Below are 21,844 nucleotides of genomic sequence, written 5' to 3'. Positions count from 1 at the left end.
CGGACAAGCATCTGGCACTATGCAATCATTGCGAACAGCATTTTCCCTACCGCATTATGCAGCTCAGGTAGGTATGTGTAGCGTGCATAGTGCGAAGTGCACTTCATGTAGCTACGCGTAGCGCTGCTACGCAACCTACACCCAGGGTTAGCCTTGAGCGTCCTTCGTATTCATCCAGCTGTGCTACATTCCTTTCACTGCAGGTCTATAGGTCGTTTATCCTTTGTTGAAAGGTGGACGTGTCTTTGAATAGGGAACTGGTGGTTGATTCGACTTCTTTGATTCTGCTATTCATGGATTGCATATCTGCTCATATTAAGGAAACCTCTGTGGAAACAGAGTCAATCCTGGTCCCCAGTGACGTTCTAACCGTTGTGATGGCCGCCATTATATCTTGGAGGGTCAGTTCTGGTGAGCTATCAAAACCTTGCTATTTCTCAGGAAGGTCGTCCGTGTCTTTGTCATTTGGGCCCATTCACTTGTTCCAGGCTTACTTGTCCTGTTTGGCCTGCATGGTGGATTTGGTACTTCGTCCTAAGTCACCTAAGTCTTGGATGCCTGCGTCTTGCCATTGTTATAGTTCTGCTGCGGATGTTGTATTGGGACCTAAGGCGTTCCAGTGGGAGGGCGGGAGCATATGAATGGTCTTTCGAGTGATGTAGAGTACTCTGCATAGCTTTATATGCCAGTCCTAGCAATAGCAAACTTGCTGTTCTGGCCCTGGTGTATGGGTGGAATAATTTTAACAGTACAGGGAGCTGTAAAGGAGGGAAGGTGGTGGCTGTATATTCTCTGTACCGATCCACTAGCCACCTAGCTATCCACTGTAGTTGAGTGGCTAAATAGTACTGTTCCAAATTCGAGACCGCTAACCCTCCCTGATCGGTGGGTTAGTACAACTTCTGGAGCGCTACACAGTGCTGTGAGTTTCCGCATATAAAGTCTCAGATCAGAGCTTCTAAGGGTTGAAAGTATGATGGGGGACTTTACAATGAGAGATTAGTAAAGTAATAAAGACGCTGTGGAAGAAGTATCATCTTTGTCAGTGCCATCCATTCCGTAATTGATAAAGGCAGAGTTTTCCAGAAAGTCACTTGGGGGCGGATTGCTGTTATGGCCTTACCTAGATTGCCTTCAAGCAGGTGTGGTGTGCTGCGATATATATGTATTATACAAAACAAGGGAAAAGTCACACGCTATCTAGCACCAGCAGGAGCCGCCGTGCCCTGACTTTCCGCCGTTATTCAAGAGGTGCAACCTGGCACCTAGCGGAATTGTTAGTTAACCCAAAGCCTCAAGTGCGATCCGGCACTGACATATATTGATATCAGGAATTAAACCATACAAGGAGGGCCCATAGCCTATTGACGATTTAGTGGCTGTCAGCCCCCGTTACGGATCTACTGTGCCGTATTACAAGCGTGCCATTACCGTTGAACCTTGTTCATCCTTCAAACTAATGCGATATAGGCAAAATATGTGAATAAGCTTAAGACAACAATGAACTATCCTTTGTCCTGAAGATGATGCTTTATATTGTTGTGAATAGCATCGAAACATTGTCGACACTAAAAGCACCATATGCAATATGATTTTATAATATTGTAATGATCAATGGTGTTAAAATGGATATTTAAGTCTGTCATAGTGATTACAAACAAACAGGCACATCTTATACCCTGCCTTTGGCCATTCTGTTTTTCGTTGGTTTGTCTTGTGTTCTGTGGGTCACGGCTGTGCCCACTTGTCATTTAATGTTTTGAATCACAATCAACTGAACTTATATATAAAAATAAATTCTTGTCCGGCTGGACGAAAGACATACGATCTATTTAAGCGTATGATTATTGTGGTTGTCCATTTTTCCTTCCAAAATAGGGACCACTGTTCTCTAAAACGCGATATATATGTATTCCTACGTAACAGAATGTGGTTTTGTACCATTGGACCCGTTCTCCGTTAAGTATATAGGCGGGGTCTGCATTTTGCATACTGAAGGAATACAGACTAGAGTTTGGGCGATTCACCTTTAGTCCTGACATGTTGGCAAATCTTTCGAGTATAGAAGACAGCTGGTGAGGTATGTAGTGTATGTCTTTTATGTACAGAAAGAGGTCATCTGCATATAATGACACAACATATGTGCCCTTCACCTAGTATGATCCCTCCACTTGCCTCTGCTCTAAGGGCCTCTGCCAGCTGCTCAAATGCCAGGGTAAATAAGAACGGAGAGAGGGGACATCCCTGCCTCGTCTCTCTGCATACCTTTATTGGTTCGGATATGAGTGGGTCTGTTTTACCCTTATCAAGAATAAAATACTTATTAAAGAAAAAGAATATCAGTCACCATATCTGATACTGAAAACATCTGGCAAGACCAGTTACCAATCACTGCATTAAGGAATCATCAGATTGTATTATTTACAACTCGAAAGAAATTTAAAATTTGCTTTGCTCCAACAGTATAACTAGATACAGCTAGACATATGTTTCACTACAGCTTTTCAATTATACGGTTCACAGCCCCAGGACTGGTTCCCTTGCTCACTGTCTGCCAACATTGGTAAACACATACTTTGGAGGCATGGCTGAGAGATGAGAGGATTAAAAGAATTTCATATAAGGAAGATGATGAGTTTTCCAAAGAAAAATGGTTTGGGAAACATGCAATATATCTTTTATCCCTTTTCGAAATAAACTGAAGTACTATGTGGGAGCAGATAAGTAAACAATGTGACAACCCTGAAAAATATACTCATGTAAAAAGGAGCATTCTGTTGACCTCCACACACGTCACAAGTGTGCTGAGTAAATAATAGTAGTAGATTCAGGGTGTATTACAACAACATAGTAACTCATAGCTGATTGAATCATCTTGGGTTAGAAGGGACAGCCCGACAAGTGTGAGGAGCCAAAGCTATGTCATGATGTCCTCTCCAAGCCCTCTTTGGCATCAGAAAAGTGCAAGGGAAAAATGTCATATCTTGATATGCAGAGGAGCCACCCCTGTTTCCATCAAAGGAGTACGTAAAGTGAGTAGGTAAGATGTGAAGGAACCCAGCAGCCATTGGTTCCTTGTTTGTGAGGTTATAGCTGTCTGCAGTAAAACCTCAGACAGAAAGGGTAATTGATATAAAGCTATCCTTCCTTATACAGGCAGTTATGGTATGACCTGGAGATCTGTATCCTTATGGTTCAGAAAAAGGTAAGTGTTACTAGTCCTGGTACAGCAATACAAGGAAGGGCTGCTGAGAGCTCCTGTCATGGCATTCTCACTCATACCACGAACAGGTAATCAGGTATTACATCTCTGGCTCGGTTTGAATTTCTTCTCTCCTGATCTAGTTAAGCAGATATTGACAAAGCTATTCACCCCTCAAATGGCTAACACTTCTCCAATGAGTAAAATTGACATTGTTTACTTGGGATTCTTTTAGCAGCCAGGTCAATATATGGAGTGTCACTAAAAACAGGTAGCCATTGGTAAACTGATAACAGAGTAAGTGAGTGCTTATAATAGATTTTGTCCATGAGAATCTCTGGGTCGTGTAGATTGACTCCCTAGGAGGAAACATAGAAGCTATAAAAAGAGGGGAAGAGATGCAGATAACCCCTAATTATCATCATTATAATTGTAACATCTTAACTCGACAATCAGATCTAGTTATTGATTGTATTAAGGCACATATTGAGATGATATTAATTTCATGAAATGTAGCAGGTATAGTGGTAGAGCCCTCTTCAACAGACTGGTGGAAACATGTTGCTCCTGTGCAAGTAATATATGTGCAGGAGACATCGGTGATAGATTCCCTTTCTCTTGAGGGCTTTGTACCAGTTAAGCATGGGTGAATTTTGCGAATCTTGCGTTCGCGAATTTTGCGGATTTGCGAACTCTCAATCAGCAAAATCCGCGAATTCTCGCGAATTTGCGGATTTTTTTTTTATGTGTTCGCGCGGGTTTCTGCCAGTTCGCGAGGGTTTTGTACAATTTCGCAAACGCGAACTTACCTGTCGGGTCACAAGTTTTGCGAACTTGTTGTTTCTACGTGTCCAGCCTGTTTGGGACACTCTTCTTCATCACTGCCACTCTCTGTCACCACTGCCACTCTCTGACTACTCATGCCACCCTCTGGCACACCCATGCCACCCTCTGTTTCATCACAGCACCCTCTGGTTGTCCAGTGTACATTATTGTGGCAAAGCAAAGCACACCTTCCCTGCCTCAAGTGACCTGAATTAATTTGGGGCTGATTAATGTGTCACATAATATTTTTTTAGCTGGCACCTGCTTCCTTAGTGCTTCCTGATTAGTGATCTTTTGCACTTGCTAAGTGCTTTAATTGTTGCAAAATTAGTTACAACACCTGCCCTGCCCCAACTGACAATAATGAATTAGGGGCTGATTAATGTGTCACTGGATTTGAACTTCCAGCCTGGCTCCTGCTTGTCTGCCTTAGCTGTAATTCAGCACCTTTGTGTAACTATTCTGAGGGTCAGAGCAGGGTAACATAATAGTTGCAAGTAGGCAACTGAACTCTGGAGGGGCCCCTCAGGAAGCACTACAGGAAATGGCTACTAATGATGAGCTTGAACTTTTGAACCTGGTAAGTAGTTTCAGTTTTGCTAAGATCGTATTTCTGCAATTTAGCGCTTATTCGCGGGGCGCGAAGTTGAACTGGGAAGCCGCGAACTCACGCGAACAGTGCGAGCAAGCCATAAAATCCGCTGCTCGCGGATTCGCGGATTTTGCGGGAAATTCGCGAATCTCGGGGATTGCGAATTTACCGAAAATCCGCGAGCGTAACGGATTTTCCGCCCATGCTTAGTACCAGTATCTACTCCAGCTATTCCATCCACAGCAAGGAGAGCAAAGGGTAGTCTGTCTGTCCTGATGTCAACTGTATCTCATTTTTCAATTTCTAAGTCTCTTATAGATTCTTCCTTTTATCAATATGGTTTATTGGAGTCAAAAGGAAATCCTGATTAGATGATCATAACTTTTTACAATATTATGTCTGATAATTCTTGAAGGGACTTGGTTTTCACTGTGGGTAAGAGCTTAGGTCTCTCCATACATTCTAACACTACGAATTCATTCATTATATGGGCAGGGGACTTTAATATTGTTTTATGCCCCATGCCCTCAAGGAAAGTATGTGGCGTTCTTGATGCAGAGGGAGGAGGATTAACTGGTTTCCGCATAACATTTATGATGAAAGATTGAATGTTTTACTGGTTAAATACATTTTTAATACAGTAGAACAAAGTAACATTCATAGGGAACTCCCCTCCCCTCTTTTGCTGGGAGAGGGGCTTGGTTGATAATTGATCACATTAAATGTTTTCATAATAAGATAATAAAAGTTTGTGATCTTCTGTTTTGTGAGTGACCACAATCCCCTGATCTTGACAATTAATGTCCCGTTATGTATAAAGCAACCTCGTAAGAGTATTCAGAATGTGGCACTGTTAGAACTGGGGGTCTCTAGTTGGTAGAGGTAAGTAATTTTGACCAAATAGGGACCCCTACTTCTAGTCAGGGTAGAGAGATACACACTGTAGATAACCCCTGCTCACCCCCTAGGTAGCTTGGTACGAGCAGACAGGCTTATCCCAAAGGCAATGTGTAAGGTAGTTGCACTTAACACCCACAATAACTTCAGTATACACCACAAACTGACACCACACAGGTAAGTATATCAAAAATATATCTTTATCTAGCTTTAGGCAGATAGAACCAAGGCAGTACAGGTAAAAACTCAATTAACTCTTCTTGAGGCCTTGCAGTGGGTAGGAAGTTATTGGGGATATCACAGTTCAGTCTCAGTCTTTAAAAAATAATAGGAAGGGGTTGAATCTCAATTGAGGCTGTGAATACTTGCAATAAGCAAAGGCTTTATCCTGAGCGCTGTTCCGCGGAAGCGCCGGTATTGTGCTCGCCAGGAGGAGTCTCCCCACGTAGGACAGGCCGTACCACGGCCCCGGCCGGTCCCGCTTGCTCTCCGCTCGCTCTCGACAATCCAACGAGCGGCGGGGAGCCAGAGGGCAACTTTAGGACTGGGGCGACCGCTCGGGGGTGACACACACACTCACGGCTCCCTCAGCGAGGATGGGTCTTCTCGTAGACTCGAGCGCGGCTCCTGGCACCTTTCGGGTCGTCTCCTCTCACCAGCCAATCGGTGAACGGCCCTTCAGGTGAGCCCCTCATGACGCAGAGGCTTCTCCAACGCTTCAGCCACTCACAGCGCGGCTGGCTGATGACGCGACGGCCTGGGACCAATCGCAGCACGGCGTTACTGAGGGAGCTCGGCTCTCTGAGCCAATCAGGACTCAGCTCCTTCGGTTTCTCTCTCCGCGGCCCCGGCAAGGGACGGCCAGATTCCCAGACGGCTTCAGGCCCCGGGCAGCGGCGATGATACGCGGCACAGTGATTTTTGGGGTGAAGGAAGCGGGCAGAGTGCTTGTGAAGCCGCCAGTTACTTTTGGGGGATAGATCACGAAGGGAGGCACAACGAACCTCCGATCCTCTGCGATAATGTGCCGATGAACTCACCGATCCTCCTCCGTGGCCAGTAGTTACAAATCACGCACTCAGTAGCAAATAAAGCACGATCTTCATAGCGTCTTGTAGATTCTGGGGAACCTTTTGACCCTGGGTTAAAAGACAGGAGGCCAGCTCTTCTCAGGCCCTTGGAGATTTTTGCAGACACAGCACACAGCAAAGTCTGGAGTTCTAGCAGGCAGGGGTCACAGCACACAGCAAAGTCCCCTTCTTCTCTCCTTCAGTTGAACAGCAAAACAGGTCAGCCCCAGAGCACACAGCAAGGACAGTCTTCTTTAGTTTCTTCAGCGGTTCTTCTTCTGGCAGAGGTTCCTCTTGATTGTAGAAATCTGAAAATCTGTTGTCAGGGGTCCTTCTCTTATACCCCTCAAAGTCTTTGAAGTCTTTGTGCAAGTGGGCCCTGAGCCCGGTCTAAACCAGTTCTGGGTGTTGCTGGAGTACTTTGTTTTCCTGGCTTCTTCCTTCCTTTCAGAGTGAGGGGCAGAGTCATCAGCCGCTCAGCAGGAGGTGGAGCCAGCATTGTTGCAGGCAGGCAGGCACAGCCCTATTCAATCCCAGGCGCTATCTCCTCCTACCACTCTAGTTGCAGATGCAGTCATTCAGCCTAAGGCTGACTCAGACAACCTCCTGGGGGCTCTCCAGCCCCTGTCACCCTCCAACCAGACAGTCAATCCACAAGCAGGTCCAGGCACACAGAAAGGTCAGACAAGAGAACAGCCACTTTCTAAAAGTACTGTTCTCAAACACAGAATTTAAAAACAACCTTTCCTAAAAGATGTGTTATTAAATTCTGAGTTCAGGGATATCAATCACTTATGTCCTATCTTGTTCCTATGGGAAGATAGGCTGGTAGCCATTAGGACCAGCCTCCCCCATGTTAGTCTATTGAGCAAGATAACCTTGCAGCAGTGATCACACAAAATGGCTGCTGTTCACTACCAGAGCATGTTACCTACACTAGTACATGCTCTACCTTTAATATACACTGCACCCTGCCCAAGGGGGTACCTTGAGCCTTCCATAGGGGTGACCAATGTGCACAAAAAGGGAAGGGTTAGGCCTAGCCAGTGGGGACACTGACCAGGCGGACATGGCAGTCCACTGACTGCACACAGGCACTGCGGTGGCAGGCCTGAGACACCATTTTAGGGCTACTCATGTGGGTGGCACAATCAGCGCTGCAGGCCCACTAGTAGCATCTGTCATCACCAGCCCTGGCACACCCGGTGCACTTTACTAGGGACTTCGCGGTGATACAAATATGCCAATCAGGTACATCCAATCAATAGGATAATTTCCATAGGGAGCACTTACACTCTGACACTGATCAGCAGTGGCAGAGTGTCCAAAGCATCTAAACCAGCAAAAACGAAATCCAGCACAGCATCAAAAATACAGGAGGCAGAGGCAAAAAGATAGGGGGAAAACCACGCCAAGGGTGTCGGGTCTAACAGGCACCCAAGGGTATGAGAATGAAATGGTCTGGTGTAAATTCTGATGAATGTATTGTTTCCATTATTAATGAGTGTAAACAGGATGCTATGATATGCTCAGGCTATACTGCAGATTACACTTCTATTGTGCAATCACATATTAACATCTCTGAATCAATCAATTCTACATTAGTAAAACCATACCGAGACAGGAAACAAAAAGTCAAGGGTTGGTTTGACAAGGCTTGCACAAAGTCCATTAGGAATCTGAGAACAGCTTTATATTCAACATGAAGGGTCAGAGTGGAGATTCACAGTCTTGGGGAAACTTACAAGCAGGCAATGGTCCACAGCAAAAGGCATCTACAGGAAGAAGCCTGGAGAAATCTCTTACAAGCAGCAGAAACCAATGATATATCCTTGTTCTGGAAAAAAAGAAATGGTCCTTTTCTTGGAGATAAATCGTTGTTCACAACAGACTCTCGTATTGCTCCCCAAGATTGAAGTAATCATTTTATGAAAATATTTACCCCTTAAAAGGATAACAATGTTATATCAAATACTGAATGAGCAAAACCAGAAACCAGAGTAATTTTCTCTTTGAAGGAAATGATAACTGCCCTAGATAAAAGCTGCAGGCCCGGATTTCACCCATGGGGACTTTTATAAAAACACCAAGGACCTGTTGGCCCCACTTTTACCTAATGTCTTTAATGCAGCAGGAGTTGGGTTTTTTCCACCCTGATGGCAGGAGACTATTATCATCCCAATTTTGAAAAAAGGATAATAAGGGTGACCCCTTATGGTATAGACTAGTATAATCTTTGGACTATTCAGCCAAGCTGATTGGTCGGATCATACTAGAGAGGATGGAACATTGGGCAGAGGAACTCTCAATTTTAACAGTGTCTCAGTACGGTTTTAGAAAGGACTTGAGCATAGTAAACACTTACCTTAAACTGTTAGTTGTTAGTGGGGAAATATACAAGGGTAAAACCTGGCTTCCTTCATTTGTGTTTTATGAATCTAAGCAGCGCTTTTGATCTGATAATCACGACAACCTCCTATTCATTCTGGAGCACAGGATAGGCCTATCTGGTCCGGTGTTGCAATGGTTCTCATCCTTCCTCCATCACAGATCCCAAAGAGTGAAGGCGAACCACTCACTCTCCCAGCTATCACCAGTATCCATGGGTGTCCCCCAAGGGTCAGCCCTATCTCCCATACTCTTCAACCTGGTTCTTGAACCATTAGCTAATGCTCTAAATTCCATGGACATTCTTTTCCATATGTATGCGGATGACACCCAACTTTATCTGAGAGTCTCCTCCCCCGATAACATCATTTCACTCAGCACTACCCTATGGACTACTCAAAACTGGTTAACTGAGAACAACCTCCAAAATAGAATTCCTTCTCATTTCTCCTCCGAATCACACTCCTAAGCTTTACCTCCGGATGAACCACCTCACTGCCTTCAATGTCCCCCCCCTCATTATTGACTCAGCTAAATCCCTCGGAATCACCCTGGACAAGCACTTGAAAATAAAGACTCATATCAGCAATGTTTGCAAGGGAGCTAACAACCTGATGATGACACTGAAGAATCTCAAACCTTTCCTCCTACAAGCTGACTTCAAGCAAGTGGTCCAAGCGCATGTTTTGCTGAGGCTAGACGATGGCAGTGCTACGCTCTGTGGTCTCCCCAAATATCACAACACAAACAGAGAGAATAGGGTCCAAGGGAGATATTTAGAGACCATTCACAGTTATAGCCCCTCAACGAAACACTGTATACAATAATAATAACTGTGGGTCTAAGGAAACTCAAAACTCTGTATTCAAACAATGTGTCTTATCCATTACCTGATGCGCTAGGACCCATCACTTTGTGATATAGAATCCCATCAGTTACTCTAACTGGACCGCCCTGTTTGTCATCATTTGGGCCAGTCTCAGCAAGTGGTATGTCCACAGCGCATACTCAGTACACACCAATATAGGTAACGGAAAAGCAGTGCACAAAAAATAACAAGTGAGAGTGAGTGATTAAAAATGGATAGTGGTTGCAAAGAGAAACTTTAATGAAGAGCAATCCACTTCCAAGATTAAAAAACGTGGAGTGCAAAATAACAGTAGTTTTCACAAATATCTACTGCCTGTTCATGGAGGTCGACATGTTTCTGCAGTTATAGATACTATGTGTATCTCCTGCTTCCTCAGGACCAAAATTATATTTTGCTACTGCTTATAAAACGTGAGTGTGTGTTGAACAAAAACTCAAACAAACATGAGGATATCACCTGATAAGGCCTTCACAATACTCCTGTTAAGTAGAAGCTGATTGCCACCGGAGAAATGAATCAAGTGTGGAGAACACATATAAAAGAAAACAGAGAGAAACACATTAATGAAAGTTATCTGTCATGAGTTTCCATTGCTAGCATTGTTTATGTACTCGCAAAATTACAAGTACAAAGCCCAACCATTTCTAATTTGTAAATGCCTCTCACTCACCTAGAGTTTGAGAGACCGGCGCCGCTCCTCGCCTGGCCACAGCTCAGGAATCGGGGGCACCGCTCTAGTATTAACAAAAATGAACCACAAAAAAGACCAGTGAAAATACCTCATAGTGACCGCCAACCCATAAATCTTAAACCATTAGATTCAAGCAGTTGATTCAAACTGTTGTTGACAACATCTCTTCTGGCACACTCCTTCAGTTCTTATTTGTTTGGAGCACCAAAAGTATATTGTGCCATAAAATTAGGAAGATATAGAGAGTTTATTAGTATATCTGCCCGAGACTCAGGGCAACAGGTGTTAAACCTGTATTAGACCGCTATTGATGCTGCTAAGATCACCTGATTGCAGCACATTTTTAATTCCATTTGTAGAAAGTGCTAAATCGCATTTGACATATTAATGTCACAGGGGAGCGAGGTAGAAAGAGCTATAATTGAAACAATGTTGTTATGACTTACAAAAGACACCCCCAGCCGGGTGTAGAGTGCGCCGGTGATATGGCTCAATAACAGCACAACTAAGATGCCACAATCTCTATAGTTAGGAAAATGGGGATAACCACTCGCAAAATTGTATGCGCTATCGGAAACGCAGTGCGAACAGGTTCACCTACCTGTCCGTCGATACCCCAGTCAGGCATCTGCGCTGTACGGGGAGGCGGCGAGGAAAGCTTTCTCACCATTTTTCTAGATGCGGAAGTGTTGGTTCGTTCCGGCATCGTGTTGGTGCGCATGCGCCGCACCTTCTGTCGCGCAACTGACAACGTGTCAGTGCAGCGACTGGGGAATCATGGAAGTGTAGTCATAACATCGAGTATGATTAGCTCGATGTTGCACTTTATGATACGAATAGTAAGAAAGACAATGTAAATAAATTACATTAATCAAGGAGTTGGAATTAAAGTTCCAAAGCAGTATGAACTGGGCACTTTGATAGAGCATCTCATCACTCAAGGCCGAGCTGGTGTCAAGATTGTTACCAATTTCCGCGACTTCATGGGGGAAGAAAGAATTTTTCATTTGTATGTATATATAAAATCAAACATGAACCGCACGGTGTAGTTAGTATTACAGGTCACCTATTTTAAGCACAGTTATTAAGCAAAGGATGACCCTGGGATAGTTATAAGACAATCAGTCCATTACCGAGTGCCTGAGATATGATGTATAATATGAAACAGAACAATAATCTCAGTGTGCACTCAAGTGTGACAAGGCATATAGACGTAGTCCTAGGGGTGAATAGGACGATATGTGCATTCTCAAGTCACAAAAACTGAAAGTCCACATAGCTGACATTGCTACTTGGAGATGTAAATACTGGAGGTCAAGACATGGCATCACTCTATAATGAGGTCCAAGGTATGTCCTCATTCAGGCCATTTTTATCTGTATTCAGACGGTATACCCATTTTTGCTCCAATTTGAAGAGATATTTCGTGATGTCCACAATATGCGGGGGGATCCGCGGTTGTTCTAACACGGTCCACGAAAAATCTGTGGGTGTATGTCCCACCTCTAAGAAGTGGTTCGTGAGGCGGGTCGCTTGCTTCTTGCATCGGATCGTACTCTTATGTTCCGATATCCTTACTTTTATTTTTCTTGTTGTCATTCCCACGTATTGTAAGGGACAGGGGCATTTAATAAGGTAGATAAGGTTGGAACTGTTGCAGTTAGTGAACTGCTTCTGTTCCCACCGTCTAGAAGTCCCGATGTCAATACTTGTTGTGTGGGCCGTTTGTGCACATGCAGCACAATTCCCGCAGGGATGGTGACCCACCACTGGTGGAAGGTCCCATAGAGTGCCTACTTGATGACTTTTCTTTGGACCAGGTCTAGTGTGTACTAGCCGGTCTTTGAGACTTGATCCTCTTTTGTACGCAAATAGAGGTACAGGAAGGTTGTCAGGGCCAGTGTTGAGGATCCTCCAATGTAGTTTTACAATTTTCTTGATGGCATTTGACCGTGTATTGAATGTTTTTACAAATGCTATCCTCTCATTCTTCGGTTTCGGGAGAGTGACTTCTAGGAGGGATTCGCGATTATTGTTTGAGGCTCTTTTTTTGAAATCACGAATCAATTTTTTAGGGTATTTCTTGTTGCGAAGACAAGATTCAAGTTCTCCAGCATGCTTGTTGAAGCCCTCCTTAGTGCTGCAGTTGCGCTGAATACGCAAGAACTGCCCAAAGGGCAGATTGTCCCTGAGGGCCTTAGGATGACAGCTGTCATATTGAAGCAAGGAGTTTCGTGCCATGGATTTCTTATACAGTTCAGATTCGAGGCCCCCTGTAATTGCTGTGATCCGAAGGTCCAGGAAAGCCAAGGTGGTTTTAGAGAATTCAATAGTGAAACGTAAGAACGTATTTTGCTCGTTCAACCACTGATGAAAGGTCTTAAGTTCGTCCACAGTTCCACGCCACACAACCAGAATATCATCTATGTAGCGTTTCCAAACCTTTATTGATGGTAAGTACGGGTTTGTAGATGATAGTAAACGCTCTTGTTCAAACCTATGAACATATAGGTTTGCTAGGGACGGGGCAAAAACGCTGCCCATACTGGTCCCTGAGGTCTGAAGGAACACTGTGTCTTCGAACCGAAAGAATTTTTCTTTCATCGCCATTGTGGCGAGTTCCATAATGAAAGATACTGGAGTGATGGAGTCCCAAGTTTGTTCGCGTAGTAGTGACTCTACCACCTCTAGTGTCTCATTTTGCGGTATTGAGGTGTAGAGGGACTCTACATCAAAGGATACTAAGATATCCAAATTGGTGTCAAACTCAATACCTGGTAAAGTTCTCAACAGATCTTTCGTGTCTTGAATATAAGTTTCAGAAAAGGGGGTGGTGATGAACAGAGTGTCTGAATTAAGCAGACCACTCTTACCCAGTCCAAAGATCAGGGCTTGATCCATCACCGTTATTTATCTCACTGCACCATCCCAGCTCAGAACCTGGCTATATGCAAATCAGTCTGTCCCTGGCCCAGTGCATCATGGGAGCAGGGCAGACTAAACTACCAAGCCAATTCTTCACCAGAAAGGAGACAAGCTACCGGGGACCGGTTTCTGGCATTTCAGCCGTCTTCGGCCCGGCTTGCTTGAATCCTGATGGTGCAGTGAGAAAGGGACTCATGTCTGAGTATACCCTGCCACACCTATAGTGGCCAAAAACGATTCAGAAAAGGGGGTGGTGATGAACAGAGTGACTGAATTAAGCAGACCACTCTTACCCAGTCCAAAGATCAGGGCTGATCCATCACCACCCCCTTTTTTGAATATAAGTTGGCATCAACTTTACCAGGGGTCGCAGAAAGATGTCGACAAATGTTGATAAAGGTTCCAAAACTGACCCGATGCCGGAAATTATGGGACGTCCTGGTGGAGGGCGTTGTGTCTTGTGAACGTTCGGGAGCACATAAAAATATGGCATCACCGGATTGGGGGTACAGAGGAAGGAGGCTTCATTTGCCGTGATCCAGCCTTCTGACAGTGCCTCCTCAGTGAGATGTTTGATCTGCAAAGAAAGTCTCTTAGTCGGGTCTATAGACAAATGACTATACGATTTGATGTCACTGAGTTGTCTGAGACATTCCTGCCTATAGGTGCTTGTGTCTAGCAGGACCGTAGCACCACCTTTATCTGCAGGTTTAATGATAACTGCATCATCTTTAGCTAGACCCGTCAGGGCCTGCTGTTCCTGCCTTGAAAGATTCATGAATGGTGAGTTAGTCTTGGTAAACAGAGTCTGAATGTCATGTCTTACTGCTTCCTCAAAGGTTAATACCTTAGTTGGAATGGTATGTGGTAGAGGCATGAAGTTTGAAGCCTTTTTTAACCCTGTATTGGTTTTAGTGGAAGGGCTCTCAGAATTCAAAAAGAAAAAATGCAGTCTGATCTTCCTGAAGAACTGAGCCAACTCAATGTTGGTCTGAAAAGGATCTCCAGTAGTGGTCTGGACAAAACCTAGTCCTCGGTTCAGCACTTGAGTCTCGGTAGGGGTGAGCTCTCTAGAGCTTAAGTTGATTATCAAACTGTCTCTGTGCTCGTTCCCGCTTGTTCCTGGGGTACTTGTTTGCCGCTCCGTAGACCCATCGATTGCGGAGGTACTGTCCACTGTACTGTTCTCCGGGAGGATCGTCTTCTGCCTCTTGTCTTTCCTTGGCCAAACACTAAAAAAGTTTGCAAGTTCTGATTGTGAGGAAAAGGCATAGGGCCGAAAGGGCCCATAGGTTGGGGAGGAAATGGACCTCCTGTCATCCATGGATTCGGTGACCACCAAGGAGTAAATTGATTGGGACCATAATTTTGGCCTCTCCAGTTCCTTCTGTTTCCTCTACCTCTTTGTTGGCTAGTAGGGTTGCCTTGAAAACTAGAATCTGAGTCACTGGAATTGTCCTCAGAGGTCGATGTACCGTAGGTGGAACCCCCTCTGCGTCCATTCCTGTTGTAAGTGGGCGGTACATAAGTGGCGCTGGTGTAAGATCAGACTGCATTTTTTCTTTTTGAATTCTGAGAGCCCTTCCACTGAAACCAATACAGGGTTAAAAAAGGCTTCAAACTTCATGCCTCTACCACATACCATCCCAACTAAGGTATTACCCTTTGAGGAAGCAGTAAGACATGACATTCAGACTCTGTTTACCAAGACTAACTCACCATTCATGAATCTTTCAAGGCAGGAACAGCAGGCCCTGACGGGTCTAGCTAAAGATGATGCAGTTATCATTAAACCTGCAGATAAAGGTGGCGCTACGGTCCTGCTAGACACAAGCACCTATAGGCAGGAATGTCTCAGACAACTCAGTGACATCAAATCGTATAGTCCTTTGTCTATAGACCTGACTAAGAGACTTTCTTTGCAGATCAAACATCTCACTGAGGAGGCACTGTCAGAAGGCTGGATCACGGCAAATGAAGCCTCGTTCCTCTGTACCCCCAATCCGGTGATGCCATATTTTTATGTGCTCCCGAAAGTTCACAAGACACAACGCCCTCCACCAGGACGTCCCATAATTTCCGGCATCGGGTCTGTTTTGGAACCTTTATCGACATTTGTCGACATCTTTCTGCGACCCCTGGTAAAGTTGATGCCAACTTATATTCAAGACACGAAAGATCTGTTGAAAACTTTACCAGGTATTGAGTTTGACACCAATTTGGATATCTTAGTATCCTTTGATGTAGATTCCCTCTACACCTCAATACCGCAAAATGAGATACTAGAGGTGGTAGAGTCACTACTACGCGAACAAACTTGGGACTCCATCACTCCAGTACCTTTCATTATGGAACTCGCCACAATGGCGATGAAAGAAAATTTCTTTCGGGTCGAAGACACAGTGTTCCTTCAGACCTCAGGGACCAGTATGGGCAGCTTTTTTGCCCCGTTGTCAGTTGCGCGACAGAAGGTTCGGCGCATGCGCACCAACACGATGCCGGAACGAACCAACACTTCCGCATCTAGAAAAACGGTGAGAAAGCTTTCCTCGCCGCCTCCCTGTACAGCGCAGATGCCTGACTGGGATATCGACGGACAGGTAGGTGAACCTGTTCGCACTGCGTTTCCGATAGCGCATACAATTTTGCGAGTGGTTATCCCCATTTTCCTAACTATAGAGATTGTGGCATCTTAGTTGTGCTGTTATTGAGCCATATCACGGCGCACTCTACACCCGGCTGGGGGTGTGTTTTGTAAGTCATAACGATATTGTTTCAATTATAGCTCTTTCTACCTCGCTCTCCTGTGACATTAATATGTCAAATGCGATTTAGCACTTTCTACAAATGGAATTAAAAATGTGCTGCAATCAGGTGATCTTAGCAGCATCAATAGCGGTCTAATACAGGTTTAACACCTGTTGCCCTGAGTCTCGGGCAGATATACTAATAAACTCTCTATATCTTCCTAATTTTATGGCTCAATATCCTTTTGGTGCTCCAAACAAATAAGAACTGAAGGAGTGTGCCAGAAGAGATGTTGTCAACAACAGTTTGAATCAACTGCTTGAATCTAATGGTTTAAGATTTATGGGTTGGCGGTCACTATGAGGTATTTTCACTGGTCTTTTTTGTGGTTCATTTTTGTTAACACTAGAGCGGTGCCCCCGATTCCTGAGCTGTGGCCAGGCGAGGAGCGGCGCCGGTCTCTCAAACTCTAGGTGAGTGAGAGGCATTTACAAATCAGAAATGGTTGGGCTTTGTACTTGTAATTTTGCGAGTACATAAACAATGCTAGCAATGGAAACTCATGACAGATAACTTTCATTAATGTGTTTCTCTCTGTTTTCTTTTATATGTGTTCTCCACACTTGATTCATTTCTCCTGTGGCAATCAGCTTCTACTTAACAGGAGTATTGAGAAGGCCTTATCAGTTGATATCCTAATGTTTGTTTGATTTTTGTTCAACACACACTCACGTTTTATAAACAGTAGCAAAATATAATTTTGGTCCCGAGGAAGCAGGAGATAGTATCTATAACTGCAGAAACATGTCGACCTACATGAACAGGCAGTAGATATTTGTTAAAACTACTGTTATTTTGCACTCCACGTTTTTTAATCTTGGAAGTGGATTGCTCTTCATTAAAGTTTCTCTTTGCAACCACTATCCATTTTTAATCACTCACTCTCACTTGGTATTTTTTGTGCACTGCTTTTCAGTTACCTATATCGGTGTGTACTGAGTATGCGCTGTGGACATACCACTTGCTGAGACTGGCCCAAATGATGACAAACAGGGCGGTCCAGTTAGAGTAACTGATGGGATTCCATATCACAAAGTGATGGGACCTAGCGCATCAGATAATGGATAAGACACATTGTTTGAATACAGAGTTTTGAGTTTCCTTAGACCCACAGTTATTATTATTGTATACAGTCTCCCCAAATATACCTTGGCCCCACTAAGGGCCTCATTGAATGCGGCGGCCAGATTGGTCACGGGTACCAAAAGAAATGCGCACATCTCCCCAGTCTTAAAATCACTAAACTGGCTGTCCTACAAAGCAAAAATACAGCTAAAGATTGCCTGCCTATCACACAGAGACCCCCATTTCAAAACCCCCAGTTATCTAGTGCAAAAGCTAGAACTATCCGGAGGGGGTAGATTCTCCAGGAGTGCTAACTCCCTCCTCCTGAAACCTCAGATCTTTCACAAAAGGAGAACGTGTCACCGAGCTTTCTCTGGCTCTGCAGCAAATATCTGGAACTCCCTCCCATCAGAAATACGGAGAATCTCCTCCAAGGTTGCTTTCAAAGTGGAAGTAAAAAGATTCCTTATGAACAAGTTCTTACCTTAATAGGGTGCTGGATTGTTCTGCTCTAAGGCATAGGACCTACACCTTTAAGCCCTGGTTAGATGTTATTCTTGTATGTTTTTTCCCTTCTCGGATCATTTGCTCCCCTCCTATTTTGCTATGTACCAGTTATTATCTTGCTCTTTGTCGACCCCTTGCGTTTGTATACGTTCTTGTTCGTTAGTTCTATTTTGATATGTGCTTTGTTTGGTATCCTGATTTGACACATGTACTGCAACTTTTACCTTCCTGTCCCTCCTATTGTAAAGCGCTCAGATATCCTTTGGGATCATGTTCCTGCTATAGAAAACTTTATAAATTAAACTAGCAGCCCGTCCCGACGTTGTCGGGGAAGGCTTTGCGAGGTGAAAGGTGCTCACCAGCATCGCGCACCCCGGACACGGGCACTCCAGCAGCATTTTTGCACCCCTGGGCATGTGGATGTTGACGCTCCTCCCCGCGACTGATAGCTGTAACTTCCCTCCATTGCGTGAGTGATAGCTGTAACTTTCCTCCATTGCCACTGCGTCCGCCCGTGACTGATAGCTGTAACTTGGGCAGGTCCCATGTAGCCTCTACGCCCTGACTCCATCGGCCACACACCTCCGCACAAGTGTTGGGGTCCGGCACCCTCCCCCCCGCCATGTATTTGCAAAAATAGGAATCCGTGACTGATAGCTGTAACTTCCCTCCATTGCGTGAGTGATAGCTGTAACTTTCCTCCATTGCTACTGCGTCCGCCCGTGACTGATAGCTGTAACTTGGGTAGGTCCCATGTAGCCTCGACGCCCTGATGCCATTGGCCACACGCCTCCGCACAATTGTTAGGGTCCGGCTCACCCCCCCGCCGCCATGTATTTGCAAACATATGAATCCGTGACTGATAGCTGTAACTTCCCTCCATCGCTACTGCGTCCGCTCCTCAATGTGCTGCGCGGGGCTGACAGGCTGTGTGAGTTAGCTCTCGCAATCGGCCACGCGCCTCTGTCGGGTGTCGGTTCCACTTCCGCGCTCCTGTCCGCTCCTCCCCACGGTCCTTTCCACTATTACCTCTGGGCAGGTCCCATGTAGCCTCTACGCCCTGACGCCATCGGCCACACGCCTCCGTCGGATGTCGGTTCCGCGCTCCTGGCTGCATTGTATACAGACGCCCATGATGCCAAACGCCGTGTTTACCTAACTGCACGCCCACACGCCATTGCTCGCAAGCCTCGTTCATATAACTGTATGCATACGCCCATGCCCCAACGGACTACTTTTCCCCTAACGTTCTTTCCCCCCCCTAATGTATAAGGTGTGGTGCTCTATAGCCTATGTCCATCTCCTGGACCTCCCATTTCCAACGCTGTATTAGGTGTTGTGATTGGTGGTGTACTTCTGGAGTTTACCCGCCTCAAAGGTTCACACAGTTCTCGCTTTATAATAGTAGTATAGATAAATAAATAAAATCTGGTCAACCATAATAAGTTGTGATTGACCTTGAAAACATTAGGGGCTCTAATAAAAAGTTACTCAAGAAACAAATTAAGGTTATAATGTATCCCTACTAGGTGTTTTCCGTATGGATGGTGTTCAACCCTATCTTTTAAATTTTCCATATACATTTCATAAATATTTACTTACAAGATTTTATTAAGTCTAGTTCATCATGCATGGTGGAGATGTATGGCTCCAAGCAAGTGCTTGCATAAACATATGAAAAATTGACCAATTTTCAACATGATCTTTAGCAGTGTAGCATCCTACTTATGACTAATGAATTCGGAAAAGGCAGTGTTATAATAAAATGCATTTTAAAGAGATTGAACATTAGAAAGGTGATTTTTAGTTCTATTTAATAAATGGCTCTCTCCAAGAAGAGTCAGTAGAGTGGAAACTTTTTATGAAAATTCTTCTCTTTATTCATATTCGTCTTTTCAAAAAAATGGCACAGCCAACGTGTTTCGTTCCCCTAGTGCCACAGGAACTTCATCAGGGCTAACACAAAAGGCACCCAGGTGCTGGTGACATGTGACAAGGATACGGGTGTCCTCAATAAATCGCGTTGCCAGGGTTCGGTCGTCCCAAGCATTTACGTTTTCCCAAATAGTCACACGAACCAGCACAAGTGAAAATCCTGAAGACAATAGCCTTATGTGAAACTTCAAGTAATACATTCCTCCTGGTAAAGGGGTCCTCCTATTTATCCAATCCAAATCCAGATCAGGCAACATTAGGAATATAGGTAGAACAGAATGCTAATCTCAAAGTCGTAAGAGAAAGTCTGGGTCCATATTCAAACTCTTATCTGGAACTATATTTAAATACGGATAACACAGTTCATGGGTAGAGTATCCAGAATGCCAGTGTACAATGTCTTTATATTCAACCGAATGATTCAATAGTCAGGAGGACTGTATTACTTGAAGTTTCACATAAGGCTATTGTCTTCAGGATTTTCACTTGTGCTGGTTCCCGTGACTATTTGGGAGAACGCAAACGCTTGGGACGACCGAACCCTGGCAACGCGATTTATTGAGGACACCCGTATCCTTGTCACATGTCACCAGCACCTGGGTGCCTTGTGTGTTAGCCCTGATGAAGTTCCTGTGGCACTTCGGGAACGAAACACGTTGGCTGTGCCATTTTTATGAAAAGACGAATATGAATAAAGAGAAGAATTTTCATAAAAAGTTTCCACTCAACTGACTTTTCTTGGAGTGCACCTTCCTCTTTTGTGGACATTTTGAACTTTATGCTTCCCTTGGCAGTGGGAGTTGGGAGTACTTGCACCACCATCTAATTTAAACTAACGGAACGTATGTGCTTGACCTTGGTCTGCTGCTGTGTCTTTCGTGCTTTTCATAAATTGCTCTACCTGAGCAGGGCCTGCTGGGATACATTTCCCTTATGTGTGTTGTTAGAGAGCCCCGCAAGCACACATAATGGATGGTGAACATATGTTAATAGATCTAGTCTTTACGCTGTTTCCTGTATTCATCATTTCAGATTACAATTTTTTTTTCCTGTCCATAGGTGATAAAGTCATCCCAATTCCCATGCCTCAGTGTGGAGAGTGTCGATGCTGCAAACATCCATATGCAAACATGTGTATTCAGAATGAGTATGTTTTTGTTTACAATTGACTTTTATTAAACTTAACTTTCACTCTTACGTCCTCATTGCATGCTTGACAGAGCCATATACATGAGAAATACTACCCCGCCTGATTCCAAGTTTTACTGGTACCCGCTAAAAAAATAGATCAACAAACTGAATTTTGTAGTATGTAAAGTAGTACTGCGGTAGTTACGTACCACAAAACGGAATTCATAAGCCTCAGAATGGAGCGCTTCACTTCGGCTTCTCATGGCTTTTCTTTGAGAACCTCATCACACATGTAAGTTTGCTACTTCATTATGAATTGTGTTATTTCACGTGGAGAGTTAACTCCATGTGAAATAACACAATTTTCCATTTCAAGCATTTTTTGGCCTGGAATTATCGGTGTCAGAAATCTCAGGACCTGATAATTCCAGGCCCGGACACACTGGGCCTATCAAAGGAGCAGAGGAGGCTGAGGAGCCGCTGCGGCCAGCAGCATTTCAGAGACCTGCCCACTGCCTGCATCAGTGTGGGGGGAGCAGATAATGCCCCCCCGGAGAGGCCCAAGCGTGCCCTTCACCCCTGCACTCCCATTCAACACCCTTTTCCCCAACCAGAAGTCCTGCTGATATTTTCTACCTGTTTCAGAGCAGGCTTAAAATGTCAGCATTTTTTCACTAAAGAGGTATAAAACATCCTGGGGTAACACTTGCTCCGGTATCTACACTGCAAAGTCCAGCCAAGTCGTAATGAGGACCCCAGGAGCAAATGTGAGTGGGACCAGAGAGAGTGCCTGGAAAATGCTAACTACTAAATGGGAGGGAGTTCAGAGGTGTAAGAAGGATTTTAAGGAGGGACATGCTAATACAAACACCCATCCACAAAAGAGGAAGACCCTTGTTATTCACAACCTATACTTCTAAAGTTACTAAAGGCCCTA

The 21,844-nt window shown here is 44.5% G+C and overlaps 1 protein-coding gene across 1 annotated transcript in view; it reads left to right on the top strand.

The window, feature by feature from the left end:
• The window catches only part of LOC147727490 (alcohol dehydrogenase 1-like), a 188,081-nt gene that overhangs the window by 72,898 nt on the left and 93,339 nt on the right, over nt 1-21,844 (top strand). The window contains exon 4 of the mRNA XM_086961566.1: nt 20,836-20,923. Coding sequence (XP_086817692.1) covers nt 20,836-20,923 — 88 coding nt within the window. The remainder of the gene's footprint in view (nt 1-20,835; nt 20,924-21,844) is intronic.

Source organism: Lissotriton vulgaris, chromosome 3_1 (assembly GCF_964263255.1).
Source record: "Lissotriton vulgaris chromosome 3_1, aLisVul1.2, whole genome shotgun sequence".
In the NCBI taxonomy this organism is placed as follows: domain Eukaryota; kingdom Metazoa; phylum Chordata; class Amphibia; order Caudata; family Salamandridae; genus Lissotriton; species Lissotriton vulgaris.
The sequence above is the reverse complement of the archived record's forward strand: the minus strand, read 5'-3'. Positions and strand labels throughout refer to the sequence as shown.